The sequence below is a fragment of the Corythoichthys intestinalis genome, chromosome 3, assembly GCF_030265065.1.
Source record: "Corythoichthys intestinalis isolate RoL2023-P3 chromosome 3, ASM3026506v1, whole genome shotgun sequence".
Taxonomy (NCBI): domain Eukaryota; kingdom Metazoa; phylum Chordata; class Actinopteri; order Syngnathiformes; family Syngnathidae; genus Corythoichthys; species Corythoichthys intestinalis.
Window position 1 is genome coordinate 26381270 of NC_080397.1, and position 14675 is coordinate 26395944.

Genomic DNA, 14675 nt, shown 5'->3' on the forward strand with positions numbered 1-14675 from the left:
TTTTTTTTTCCGTTTCAACAGTTGTATCGTAGAATTTCATGTATCCAATTTCTGACCAATACATCGATAATCGCTGTATCGTGATATAATCGTTATCGTGAGCATTGTATCGCGAATCGTATCGTATCGTGAGGTGCCCTGAGGTTCCCACTCCTAGTTTATATGTACATGTGCGATGAGCACACAATACCATAACTTTAACCAGATGAAAATTACCATATAGTATTTCTTTGTAACAACATAATCCTTGTCAGCCCTTCTGCATTCGGCAACTGTAATAATATTTGTAATATCGCCTCATTTTGGTCATTCAAGTGGCCGGCGTATCAATCTACACCCCATGTTAACACAGGCTGCACAGATTGTTAGAATTTTGTCCACAAACGATGACCGACGTGATCAGAACAAACATGCAATCTTTTAGGTGGACTCTTTCTGGTTGAAACTGCGAGCCAAATCCATGATCTGCTGCTGGTTTAGATTTAAGGCGTATGGCGAGGTAGATCCACACTGGCGCTTTGAAGCTGGACACTGTTCAAATCATTCCACTTCCAAGCATATATACTGTGGGGCAAATAAGTATTTAGTCAACCACCAATTGTGCAAGTTCTCCTACTTGAAAAGATTAGAGAGGCCTGTAATTGTCAACATGGGTAAACCTCAACCATGAGTGACAGAATGTGGGGAAAAAAACTGAAAATCCCATTGTTTGATTTTTAAAGAATTTATTTCCAAATAACAGTGGAAAATAAGTATTTGGTCACCTACAAACAAGCAAGATTTCTGGCTGTCAAAGAGGTCTAACTTCTTCTAACGAGGTCTAACGAGGCTCCACCTGTTACCTGTATTAATTGTACCTGTTTTGTACCTCATTATCCGTATAAAAGACACCTGTCCACAATCTCAGTCAGTCACACTCAAAACTCCACTATGGCTGAGACAGAAGAGCTGTCGAAGGACACCAGAGATAAAATTGTAGACCTGCACCAGGCTGGGAAGACTGAATCTGCAATAGGTAAAACGCCTGGCGTAAAGAAATCAACTGTGGGACCAATTATTGGTAAATGGAAGACATACAAGACCACTGATAATCTCCCTCGATCTGGGGCTCCATGCAAGATCTCACCCCGTGGCGTCAAAATGATAACAAGAACGGTGAGCAAAAAAATCCCAGAACCACACGGGGGACCTAGTGAATGACCTACAGAGTGCTTGGCCCACAGTAACAAAGGCTACTATCAGTAACACAATGCGCCGCCAGGGACTCAAATCCTGCACTGCCAGAGGTGTCCCCCTGCTGAAGAAATTACACGTCCAGGCCCGTCTGCGGTTCGCTAGAGAGCATTTGGATGATCCAGAAGAGGACTGTGAGAATGTGTTATGGTCAGATGAAACCAAAATAGAACTTTTTGGTAGAAACACAGGTTCTCGTGTTTGGGGGGGGGGGGGGGGGGGGGATACTGAATTGTATCCGAAGAACATTATACCCAAGCATGGGGGTGGAAACATCATGCTTTGGGGCTGTTTTTCTGCAAAGGGACCAGGACGACTGGTCTGTGTAAAGGAAAGAATGAATGGGGCCATGTATCGAGAGATTTTGAGTGAAACTCTCCTTCCATTAGCAAGGGCATTGAAGATGAGACGTGGCTGGGTCTTTCAGCATGACAATGATCCCAAACACACAGCCAAGGCAACAAAGGAGTGGCTTCGTAAGAAGCATTTCAAGGTCCTGGAGTGGCCTAGCCAGTCTCCAGATCTCAACCCCATAGAAAATCTGTGGAGGGAGTTGAAAGTCCATGTTGCCCAACAACAGCCCCAAAACATCACTGCTCTAGAGGAGATCTGCATGAAGGAATGGGCCAAAATACCAGCAACAGTGTGTGAAAAGCTTGTGAAGAGTTACAGAAAACGTTTTGGCTCCGTTATTGTCAACAAAGGGTACATAACAAAGTATTGAGATGAACTTTTGGTATTGACCAAATACTTATTTGCCACCATGATTTGCAAATAAATTCTTTAAAAATCAAACAATGTGATTTTCTGGGTTTTTCTTTCCACATTCCGTCTCATGGTTGAGGTTTACCCATGTTGACAATTACAGGCCTCTCTAATCTTTTCAAGTGGGAGAACTTGCACAATTAGTGGTTGACTAAATACTTATTTGCCCCACTGTATTCATGTGCTATCCTTGAGTTGGACAGCTCGCGCAACATCTGTACTATCCAGAGACCGCACCATGCTTTCAAAAGAGATGTTGAGCTAAGCCGTATTTAAAACTGCAGCAGTAGAAAGACAGTCAGTAAAAAAAAGGACCAAAACAGGTGAGGGGGGTGTATCGGTGGTCTCAGCCTGGAAAACTATTCCTGTTTTGGACAGTCACATTTCATTACAACAAAGATGCTGAAACAGATTAACAGTTTCTGATTAACTGATTAACAGCGCGGCTCTGCTACTGAACGGACGAATGTAAATTGCGTTATAAATAAAATGTATTATTATTATTATTAATATTAATATCCTATAAATGTAATTGGAAGGGCGCTAGGACCTTGGGGGAAACCTTGTGGCCGTAAGCGCCCCATGCAGGCTCTCCATGCAGGGGAACCGTTAAAGAGAGAGCTACCAGCAGGGGGCGCTAATTCACTTTTCTTGAGGCAAGCCCATGATCAGGCGCAGTTTACAACAGGTGCACCAGCGGAGGACGCCAAAGACTGATGCGTGTGGCGTTCGGTGGGTGGATATACTCACTATAGACCCTACTCACATGACGTCACAACCACGCCTCCGCGCCATATTGTCCGTCAGCTCGCCGGGTTTAAGCATTACCGCTACGTAAATTCCTCCTATTATGGCGTGTTTTTCTGCTCGTTAACATTAATAATCAAAATGGTGAAGTCGTGTGTGGCGGTTGGTTGCTATAACAGAGAAGATAGACGGAGAGACTTGAAGTTCTACCGTATTCCGAGAGACCCGGAGAGTAGAGCGAGATGGACTGCTGCAATTCGACGAGAAAACTGGGCTCCAAACGATTACCACGGATTATGTAGTGGTCATTTTATATCTGGTAAGATGCATTTAATATATATTTAGAGGGTTTTGGGCTGACAACCACAATTAAGATCATTGCGAGGCTAATCGCCGACAACATACAGTTTCAAATTCAAGATGCTTATTTCTTCCACCATCATTATTTTTTGAATAATATTTAGCTGGTACCAAGTGAAAGAAGTTATACAGGTGTGTCCAAACCTTTTGCAAAGGGGCCCAGATTTGGTGTGGTAAAAATGCGGGGGGGCTACCTTGGCTGATTTACATAGAACAATATATTTAAACAAATTTTAGCAAGCCCTTCTGTGTGTCACATTTGCTTTATAATCTTTTTAATTCATAATTTCAACAGTCTCGTCTTTGTGGCGTTCTCCTTCGACACTCGGGCTCTTGCGAAATTCTGCTGCTGTGAAATTAAATTAGCTTCAAGTTGCTATAATTTCTCGCTGCATATCTTCCCTGTTATGTTGTCGTACATGTCAGCGTGTCTTGTTCGGTAATATCATTATCGCGTCACATCGAACTCTTTGAAAACAGCGACTGTCTCTTTGCAAATGAGGCAGACACAGTTGTTGCGTGTTTTATTGAAGAAATAGTCCAATATCCAACTATCCTTGAAGCGTCGGCCATCGCAGTCAACTTTTTTTTTATTGATTGTCGCCATTTTAGAAAACTGGAAGTAAAGGGTCACACGGGGTAATGTTGCTTAGAGTGGTGCTCTTGAGGTTTTTCAAACTTTCGTGAGAATAGGCTGATTTTGTGTGGACAAGATAGTTGTAGATCTCAGGGTAGCAGATGTCAAGCAGAGAGGGCGAAGACAGCGGGTCGAAAAATATCGATTTAGGCATCAAATATGGATCTGGCGAATGGATGGACTGAAGCTTTTCCACATAATGCCTTTTATGCAACGCATCCAATGAGTTTACAGCGTCTGAAAGCACCAGGGCTTCCATGAATTGCACTATAAATTGTACGACAAATTGAAACCATGGAGAATACAGACAAACACTGACGGACAATATGGCGGCCGGATACAGCGACACGTCATTCTGTGACGTTGGTGAGTAGGGTCTATTGATATAGAAGCATCCAGGCACCTGTTTGGCCTCATCAGCAAAGTGTGTGTCCTCAATTTTTCAAGGAAGACATTTACCTGGATTGTGTCACTGTTTTTCCCCCCTCCTAACTAATGTTTTAAAGTTTTATGGTTTTTATTTTATCAACGGGATTGTGCAATTTATTGGGTTTGTGGGGCTGGTGTTTGCTGTGCGTTTTAACCGGAGTGACTTTTAGCAGTGCTGTGTTTTTAAGTTGCTGTGTTTTTAAGTATTCTTTTAAATTTGCCGCTAATTATTAAAATGGTTTGTTTTTTAAATTATACCAGCCCCACTAATGAGGATTTTCAGCACATGCACTTTCCCGTTCTTGTCTTTTTTTCCCTTTATTTAAAATACATTGTTTTTATCCAGTCCTAGCCTGCTGTTTGGTTGATTCGGAAGACACCTGTATGTATTATTATGTTGTCGTGCCATTTTTGGCCACTACATAAATTAGACGGATAGGAACACTTTTTAATCAGAGTATAGCAACTTATTTTTTACCGAGGCGTATGTGTAGAATAGAAAGCTTTTATTGTCATTGTACACTGTGCAAATAGATTTCAAGTTTCGCCATAACGTGCACTACATGAAACAAAAGCAAAAGTACAGTAATAAGGCTAAAAAACAGTTTGCAGTGTCGACATATTGGGAATAAAGTGAATAAGTGACTAGCAACAAGTGGTGAGGTAGTGGGAATAAAACAGTACGTCTATGACAATTTACAGTACTCAGACTTGGAGGCAGATTGATATACTGTACTTTCTACTGGGTATTTAAAATGTAGGCCAACTGACAAGACGCTAACGTCTGATTTTTCTTCTTCGGGGTTTCTATAACTCTAGAGGCGGTTGTCTACTACCATGATTAAAATAGAAGAAGAGAAAGGCGGAAGTTAGTTTATTTCGTGCAATGCGGAATTTAGCATAGCAGCGCACAGGTTTGTTTGGACTAAAACGTGGGACGAAGTTCATTTTTATTTTATCTCCGAAGTCTTTGAACCGTCTAGAAGGATAAAATGTTGAAAGAGTTGGTAAGGGAGCGCCTCATTGTGGCCGCCGACGAAATCTTCGGCCTGTTTGAAAGAACGATGGCATCGTACGAGGAGCAACTTTCTCGGGCCAAAGAGGAGAGCGAACGACACCGGCGACAACTTCAAGCTGTTTGCAAGTGTCAAATAGTCGTACGACTTGAAGGTCTGTTGCATCAACAAGCTCACTCATTTTTTTAACATTGGAAAATGAAACGAGTACTTAATTGCCTCACGACAATCATGTTAGATCTCACACGTGCTCAAACTAGCTAACACTACGAACAGATATCCGCTAACTAGAAATTTTGTTTTGAGATCGCTGAATTGTGAGGTACTCTAGCTAGCCAAACCAGGGACTCGAACAAAAGTATTCTCATGAAAATCTGCTGTGGCATAGCGCAGTGGTTCCCAACCCTTTTTTCAGGGACCCATGCTTTTACTATTGTAAACGTCGGCGACACCCCCCACCCCGTAGGTGCGAATTTTATTTTCACTCTCACTTTATTTCATTTTCACTCTCACTTTATCACATTTTTACCTTCACATTAATTCAATTTCACTCTCATATTCATGTTTTCACTCTCACATTCATACATTTTTACTTTCACGTTCATACATTTTTACTCACATTCATACATTTTCACTCTGTGTGTGTGTAGGTATGTAGAATGAAAATATATAAAAATGAGAGAATAATATATCGGTTAAAGAGTTTATATATATATATATATATCTGTGTGAGGTGAGAATATATGTATTAAAGATACACGATAATATCGGTTACCGATAATTATCGGCCGATAATGGCCATTATGGCGTCACGCAGATAATCCAGATAATAAAAAAATAATTAATCGATAATGCAATCAGGTAATTATATACTTGATTTAGCCCCCAAATGTGCGCAACCAAAGAATTCATCACCGCTGCCTCCTCAACCCCTCCCCTCTCTGAAGCCCCTGAGGGAGGAGGGGTTGAGGAGGCAGAGTTACACAACAAGAAGCAGATGTATATTATGGCGGCTGTGACTAGCCTGGCTGGATTTGTGTTAAAAAAAAAAAAAAAAAACTACGCTCTTGCCATCTGCAAAACATGCACTGCAGAAGTTTCACGCGGTGGAAAAAAGGCGTCCTCATTCAGCCCAAAGCGGGTGGTAAACTCCATCTAATGCTAAACACCGGCACGAAACCGAGAGTCGACAAGTAGCCGTCTTCCGACGGAGCTCGCAACTCTGGCCAGTCCTTGCAGGCTAGGGCGAGGCTGGTTTCTCGAGCATTCCCCCACGGCGTGCGGGACGCAGGGCGTCCGCCTCCGTCTGGAGCAGAGCCAGGCCCCGAATATGCCGCGGCGAGCCGGCTGGGGCGAACGTTACAAACGTAGCTGCTGCCGCCACTCCAGTTCCATTCATCGAGCCAGACAGAGGCCTGGCGCGGGTGCCAATTTGGCGGCTGGACGGACTGAAGGGCACAGGCGGGAGGAGATTTTTTTTTTTTACACAAGGATAAATCCAGCCACACTGCCGTTATTTTCGGCTTAACAAAACTCAGGCACACGCACGGGGGTGCGAGCTCCAACTCCGGCCTAATAATACTGCCGTGTATCAGTTGAGCTGGGATGCTAGCTCCAACTCCGGCCTAATAATACTGCCGTGTATCAACTAGAGGTGTGCAAAATTTCCGATTCTTAGATTATTCGCGATTCGGCCGTGGAAGATTCGAGAACGATTCACAAACATCCAAATTCCGATTATTGAAATATGCCGAGTAAAGCGGAAGTAGAACACACTCAGCGCGCCGCGCGGTCAATGAACAGCGGAGCGAGAGTAGCTAAACATCATGCTTCTCATTACCCGGCCCCTAGGGTAATGCCAATGCTCAACTCACGGCTCTAGCTCAACTCATGCCACGAGATAAAAAAACACAACAACATACCTGAAGCTGCTACAAAAGTACGTCATCCACATAATGTTACGGTAGATATCATTTATATAAGACTAGATGCACTACGGTAGCGGTAGCGTTTGCAGCACATCTACAAAAAGCTAGATGCAGACGTAGTAAACGGCCGCCATCTTAAAGCAGTACACTTCTCTGCAAGGCTGTTGTAGCGAACCTTCCAAGCAAACCTAATTAACTTTTTATCTAAAATACTCCTAAATCGGTAAAATATTGACTTGAATCTATCTTTTAAATAGTTTTAAAACTTTCACATGTCGAAAGTTGACAAAAGGGAAATTATGGATTAACGGGAGCAATTTTAACAACTTTAACGGTTGATTCACAACATTAAATTAATTGAATGTAGTTTAAAGCTGCTGATACAGAATGGGGACTGGAGTTTTTTTATTTACTGTTATTTTTGTATATTTGTTTACTGCTATATGTTAACTTGATACTGAAATAGTAGTTTGGTTTAGCCTGAGAGTATTTTTGAACAATTTTGGAACTAATGTACAAAACATTAAAAAAAAAAAAAAAAAAAAAAAAGGGGGGGGTGCATCAATAATCGTTTTAGAATCGAATCGGACCATCTGAATCGTAATCGTAATCGAATCGTTAGGTGCCCAAAGATTCCCAGCTCTAGTATCAACTGAGCTGCCGTAAAGCAAGTGTTGTGAGTGCCGCAAATATAAACAAAGCGCTGTACATAGGATTGTACATAGGAACATGACATCTGCCTCTTTTGAGTTAATCATTTTCACAGTGTGCAACAAAGCATATAACATTTTCATAACTTTTCAAATTATTTAACTTATTTGTCTGATCAGTTACAGTCACAGTAGATAATCAAAACTTATTGGCACTCATTAACACTTCTCAATTTAAAAATTGCTTTCAAATGTTTTTAACCATACCTATTCTTTAATAAAGAACATTTCTGACTAACAAGTTTTTTTAGGATTAAGTATAATAATTTATTGCTTAAAATAAGGCTGCTAAGCTTATTTTCAGCTAGCTATTTTTCTTCCAAGAAATCTGAGTGAAATACACTTGAAGCGCTGGCAGATAATTTCACTTATTTCCAATAGATTCGCACTTAAAATTGAGTAGTTTTAAGGAGGTGTGTTTTTGCAGCGTAGTAATGTTATATATCCTAGGAATGGCTTACTTTCAAAGGCATTTTTGTGCAACTTAGGTGTTTACTCATGTAAGTAATTGTTGCCAAAAGATTACCATTACACAATGTCAGACAATGTCATTATTTAGATGTTGAATTTACTTCTTGTTCACATTTGATGTTGAAAAAAGAGCAATAAATTATATTTTTGCACAGTAATATTTTTCTTGTGCATACTTTAAAATTTTAAATAAATCTTTTAATAGAACTATGGGCTTGACATTATCGGTTGGAATGAGGAGGAAATTATCAGTATCAGTTGAAAAATGCATTATCGTACATCACTAATATGTATGTGTGGGTGAAAGTATAGTGGAAAAGGAAGGCAGCCCTGATTGACTAGCTCTGATTGGCTGAGAAGCTGAAGCAATTCCTGTTGAGGAGGGTCAACATGGAAGAGGAGACGTAAGCACTTCGGCAAGCAGTTGGGCTATTATGAAATATTTTCTCGACCTATGAAACGGTCACATCTTTGTCATGCTGTCTCGAGTGGCAGAGGACAGGATCAGCTGCAACCAACTTCACTCATAATAACGCGGTTGAAAGTGAGGTGAGAGAAACTTTCCGACCTAGCAACACCCAAATCCCTTTAGCAGTCCAAGCGGGAGCTAACGTGACACGTGCCCAAACTAGAGGATCGTCACGGCAGTTATTGCGATATCAGACCCACCATTTTGACAGCTGGAACTCCCGGAAATGGAAAGACTGCGGTGAACTGAGCCGCGTTTTGTAATTCCAAAATCATAGCTCTGATGACAGGTGGTAGAATAGTCCGGTGGTGAAATCGGTCGTCTATGGCTCGCACAACGCGGGTTCGAATTCCGTTGGAGACCTACATTTACTAGTATTTTTCTCAATAAAAAAATAATGATGGCTGCCTGACTAATTGAGACAATATTGTAAAATCAAGCATGCACTTTCTATAATTGTGTCAAGTAATTTGACAGATCATATTCCATTTGTGCTATGATTTACAGCGACAAATAGAAAATGTGAAGCTGTCTTAATGATAAAAATATGTACCACAAACAGTAAGGAGAGTTCTACGAATTTGCACTGATGAAAAAAAAGGTCACTAGACCAATTTGCTATTCAAGTGAAAATGTAGTCCAAAAATAAATGAATGAATAGAGCTAAATTGGAAAACTAAGAGGTGTGCTCCAACCTAAAAGAAGAGTACTTCTACCCTGCACTGGTTTTGGGTCCAAAAGTCAAATGGTTTAGGAGCTATTGAAGTTTGAAGTGACTAAATACATTTTAAAAATCATTAAAAAATTATGAATACCGTATTTTTCGGACTATAAGTCGCACATGGGTATAAGTCGCACTAGCCATAAAAAGCCCAACAAAGAGGAAAAAAACATAAGTCACACCGACGTATAAGTCACATTTTGGGGGGAAATTTACTTGATAAAATCCAACACATAGAACAGATATGTCATCTTGAAAGGCAATTTTGCAATAGAGAGCAACATGCTGAATAAGTGTACAGTATGATAATATTACATGATGCATGAACAACGAAATGTGAACGTGGCCGGTATGTTAACATAACCAGCCATATCGGAATTGAAGTGTCTTTTTAACCTTTAAGCCAGAATTGAATGGTTTTAAGATTTGCTGCCCCAGCAGATTCTTTTAATTAAGTATTTTTCCCCAATTGCTAAATAAATGGTATGGTCATGACAAATAACAGTCTTGTGCTAAGTTGAATATGAAACATTAAAAATGCATTTATTCAGTATGACAGGGCAAAATTACTGCATAATGGTCAATACTGCTGACTTCTTCCTCTCCCGAACGGTATTTTATGCCACCGGAGCAGTCCGGCTTTTGTCATTTCCCTGCCCCGGCTTCGGAGACTGAGGAAAGAATGTAAACGAAACAGGAGGCGTGACAGCTCAGCGACATACTAACCCGAACCTAGCGGCTTTTCTCACCTTTCGAAAATTAAAAATCACACAAAACTACCCCGACTCATGTCACACACAGCGGCGGGGTTGATTGTCGTTACCGAATGGCCAGCCCACCGGCGGCGAGCAAGTTTCGGCTCGTTGTTCTGCTGCGGCCACAGCGAGCTGGCAGTGCTTGTCGCTGAGAATGAATGCTGAAAATAGCCCATTCTTGGTGGACTAACCGCCCGACGTCAGGGCGGGGGGCTGCTCATGGCCAAGCCGAGGAAAACGTATCCTCGGCGGGCACGCGAAGAGGACCGAGCAGGCTGGATCGGCCAGCCCCCGGCAGCAAGCGAGTTACGGCTCGTCGTTCTGCTGAGGCCACGGCGGGCAGGAAGTGCTTGTCGCTGGGAATAAATGCGGAGAATAGCCCGTTCTTGGTGGACAAACTAGGCGACGTTGGAGCAGGGAGCTGCTGGTGTCCAAGCCGTGGAAAGCGCATTCTCACCGGGCACCCCTTTAACGGCCAGCGACCATGGTGTGCGACTAGCCGCCAGTTGTCGGCCGTGTGGCCTTCTCAGTGGACAGGGACTATTTTCACCCACAAAATGCAAGCCACTTCCTTATAAAGACGTGTGCCATGATCCCAGTACTTCCTCGTCGTTCCAATGGTCCCACAGTTGTCGGACTTGTTTTGGCCATCTCTGTGGTGAACGGGAACTTTTTCGAACGCAAAAAGGCTCACATGCCTCTCTTTAGTGCACCAACAAAAGCCTGCAGCACATTGTGCTGGCGTGGTGCGAAAACTTAACAAATCAATCCGCAAAATCAGCTGAATCTGCAGACCTTCTGCATGCTATATAGTAATGGCTGTATTGTGAGATGAGACCCGGCTGACGTCACATACACATTCTTCCTCAATCCAGGAAGTCACTTACTAGTATTTTCATGGCGCGGGATTAAAAAAATTGAATAAATAAATCGATCGCTTCCAAAAACATCCTAGCTGATCCATTTCATTCAGGAGCTTAAAACACTGTGTGGAAATATGAAACGAACATGCTTTTTGCTGTCATAGGCACTTTACTGTCAAGCAGCTGCTATTTCACCAGTGGCTGCCATTGACTGCGCAACTGGTGTCGGTGCAACATTGGCTTTGACAGTGTATTTTTTGGACGCTTATGGCTATGAAGGCCCAGTCAGAGTCCTCACAGTTCACCACTGCTGATTTTTAAACTTGGCTTGTTTTGCATGTGTCCCATAGATGTCCAGAAGCTGATCGCCGGTCAGGAAAAGCTTCTCCCTCAGCTGCATTGGGGGGGCTCCAGTTCGGAGCATCCACAGCTCCCCATTGTTATAAATAAAGAGGAGGCTACAGAGCCCCTTACCATCAAAGAGGAAGATGTTAACAGAGAAGAGGACAGGGCTCTTGTCAGCAAGTTGTCTCTGTCCGGCGTATCTGTGGAAAGGGACGACAATGAGGATGAACGCTCAAGTGGAGCCCAACCTGGACGACCACTGCAAGAAAAACGCTCGACTCCACGGTCAAACAGTGATGACACTGACGAACCTGCGGAGAGTGGTGCAGATGGCGAAAGTGATGAAAAACAGTCTAAGTGCTCTCAAAAGGAAAAAACTCTTGCCAACGGGGACACTTCAAAAAATTGGCAAAAACACCCAACTTGCTTACTTTGCGGCAAACGTTTTCCTTTCAAGTCTGAATTGACAGTACACATGAGAAGACACACAGGAGAAAAACCCTTCACTTGCTCAGTTTGCGCTAAAACATTCTTCCAGAGAGCCAGGTTGGTAGAACACACAAGAGTACACACGGGAGAAAAACCCTTTAGTTGCTCTGAATGCAGTAAAACATTCTCGCATAAAGGTAGTTTGGCAATACACAAGGTGACGCACACTGGAGAAAAACCCTTTCGTTGCCATGTTTGCTCTAAAACCTTCACTGCAAAATCAAACTTGAAAGTACACAAGAGAAGGCACACAAAAGGAAAAACCTTTTGTTGCTCCATTTGTGGTAAAACGTTCTTCCAAAAGGGAGGTCTGCAATCGCACATGACAACTCACACTGGAGAAAAACCCTTTAATTGCTCAGTTTGTAGCAAAGCATTCTCCCTAAAACAATCCCTGGTGGTGCACATGAGCACTCACACGAAAGAAAAACACTTTTGCTGCTCAGTTTGTGGTAAATTATTCTCTCAAAAGCCAGGGTTAACACTACACATGAAAACACACACAGAAGAAAAACCCTTTAGCTGCCCCATTTGCAGCAAAAAATTTGTCCTAAAGCGATACATGACAGTACACGTGAAAAGACACATGTGCGAAGACACGCTGGAGGAAAATCCTTTCGTTGCTCAGATCCATTGATAGCGGAGTATTTTATTAACCCTTTCATGCATGGATTAGATTTTTTTTTTGTTTGTTTGTTTTTTTTAGTTTTTGTTGCATTCATATCGTATAAGGCTCTCAAACTTCCGGTCAGGTTTTAGTTTGAGTGTTGCCCGCATTTGTTTAACTGTTTTATTGCTGTTTGAGGCTGTGCTCAGCAACGTTTTAAATGTTATCTGATGACTCAGATCATTGATTACTTATATGATCGTTGCAGACAAAGAAATATTTATTTGAAAAATATATTTGAGGGAATTTCTTGAGTGTTTTAACTCATTGGTTGCCATTGACTTGGGTAGACATCCAATCCATATGAACCGGGATTGCGGGCAGCGAATTTATTCCCCAACCCCTCACCCCAAAAAAGAACAAATAATAGAATACAGATGTCAAATGGATTGGACATCTGCCATTGATACAGAAATTCTGTCTCTGTTTGACTATCGAAATAAGTGTCCATTATTTGTTGAATGTTTTTGTTGAGTGTTTATGAACTGGTGTTTTTCTGTGAAGCCCTTTGTGATGATTTAGTGAAATAAATAAATGTGACTTCACTTTTTCTTGATCCTATTTTCAAAAAGCTAATATCATTGGGAAGCTTGCTCGTTACAAAAGCAGATTTTCAGATTATTTATTTTGAAAAAAAGATTGCTTGGTGAGCTTCACCAAAAGATTTATCGAGCCAGATCATTGTGTGTGACACCTTTTCCAATATGGCTACCAGCCTCGTGCCTGTACTGTTCTGATGGTTGTGGTCTACAGTGGGAGAAATAAGTATTTAGTCAATCACCAATTGTACATACATAAACATAAACATGTCGTCGGTCCTGCCCTTCCAATTTGAACCCGAGCGGAATATTAATGGGAAGGACAGCCCTGTCGATATTTCACAAAACAAGCAGCAAATGCAAACATACAGTGGGGCAAATAAGTATTTAGTCAACCACTAATTGTGTAAGTTCTACTTGAAAAGATTAGAGAGGCCTGTAATTGTCAACATGGGTAAACCTCAACCATGAGAGACAGATTGTGGGAAAAAAAAACACAGAAAATCACATTGTTTGATTTTTAAAGAATGTATTTATAAAATAAGTATTTGGTCAATACCAAAAATTCATCTCAATACTTTGTTATGTACCCTTTGTTGGGGAATAACTGAGGCCAAACCTTTTCTGTAACTCTTCACGCTTCGCTTGGTGTTAAGAAATTAGCTGTGGGAGCAATTATTAGAAAATGGAAGACATACAAGACCACTGATAATCTCCCTTGATCTGGGACTCCATGCAAGATCTCACCCCGTGGCGTCAAAATGATAACAACGGTGGGCAAAAATCCCAGAACCGCACGGGGGGACCTAGTGAATGACCTACAGAGAATTGGGACCACAGTAACAAAGGCTACTATCAGTAACACAATGCGCCACCAGGGACTCCAATCCAGCACTGCCAGACGTGTCCCCCTGCTGAAGCCAGTACACGTCCAGGCCTGTCTGCGGTTCGCTAGAGAGCATTTGGATGATCCAGAAGACTACTGGGAGAATGTGTTATGGTCAGATGAAACCAAAATAGAACTTTTTGGTAGAAACGCAAGTTCTCGTGTTTGGAGGAGAAAAATACTGAATTGCTTCAGAAGAACATCATACCCACTGTGAAGCATGGGGGTGGAAACATCATGCTTTGGGGCTGTTTTTCTGCAAAGGGACCAGGACGACTGATCTGTGTAAAGGAAAGAATGAATGGGGCCATGTATCGAGAGATTTTGAGTGAAACTCTCCTTCCATCAGCAAGGGCATTGAAGATGAGACGTGGCTGGGTCTTTCAGCATGACAATGATCCCAAACACACAGCCAGGGCAACAAAGGAGTGGCTTCGTAAGACGCATTTCAAGGTACTGGAGTGGCCTAGCCAGTCTCCAGATCTCAACCCCATCGAAAATCTGTGGAGAGAGTTGAAAATCTGTGTTGCCCAACGACAGTCCCAAAACATCACTGCTCTGGAGGAGATCTGCATGGAGGAATAGGCCAAAATACCAGCAACAGTGTGTGAAAAGCTTGTGAAGAGTTACAGAAAACGTTTGGCC

At 42.1% G+C, this 14675-nt stretch overlaps 1 protein-coding gene across 1 annotated transcript; it reads left to right on the forward strand.

Annotated features, from left to right (window-relative positions):
- Positions 1 to 5005: 5005 nt before the first annotated feature.
- Positions 5006 to 14675, forward strand: LOC130912842 (gastrula zinc finger protein XlCGF52.1-like). The gene is made up of 2 exons (XM_057830922.1): positions 5006 to 5341; positions 11455 to 14675. Exons 1-2 carry the CDS (start codon positions 5164 to 5166, stop codon positions 12573 to 12575), a joined length of 1299 nt encoding a protein of 432 aa, XP_057686905.1. The 5' UTR covers positions 5006 to 5163; the 3' UTR covers positions 12576 to 14675.

Bases quoted from the DNA above. Each gene is read 5' to 3' on its own strand.
- LOC130912842 (XM_057830922.1), top strand. From the start codon at position 5,164: ATGTTGAAAGAGTTGGTAAGGGAGCGCCTCATTGTGGCCGCCGACGAA. The intron at 5,342-11,454 runs GTCTGTTGCATC...TGTGTCCCATAG, and splicing joins AATAGTCGTACGACTTGAAG to ATGTCCAGAAGCTGATCGCC.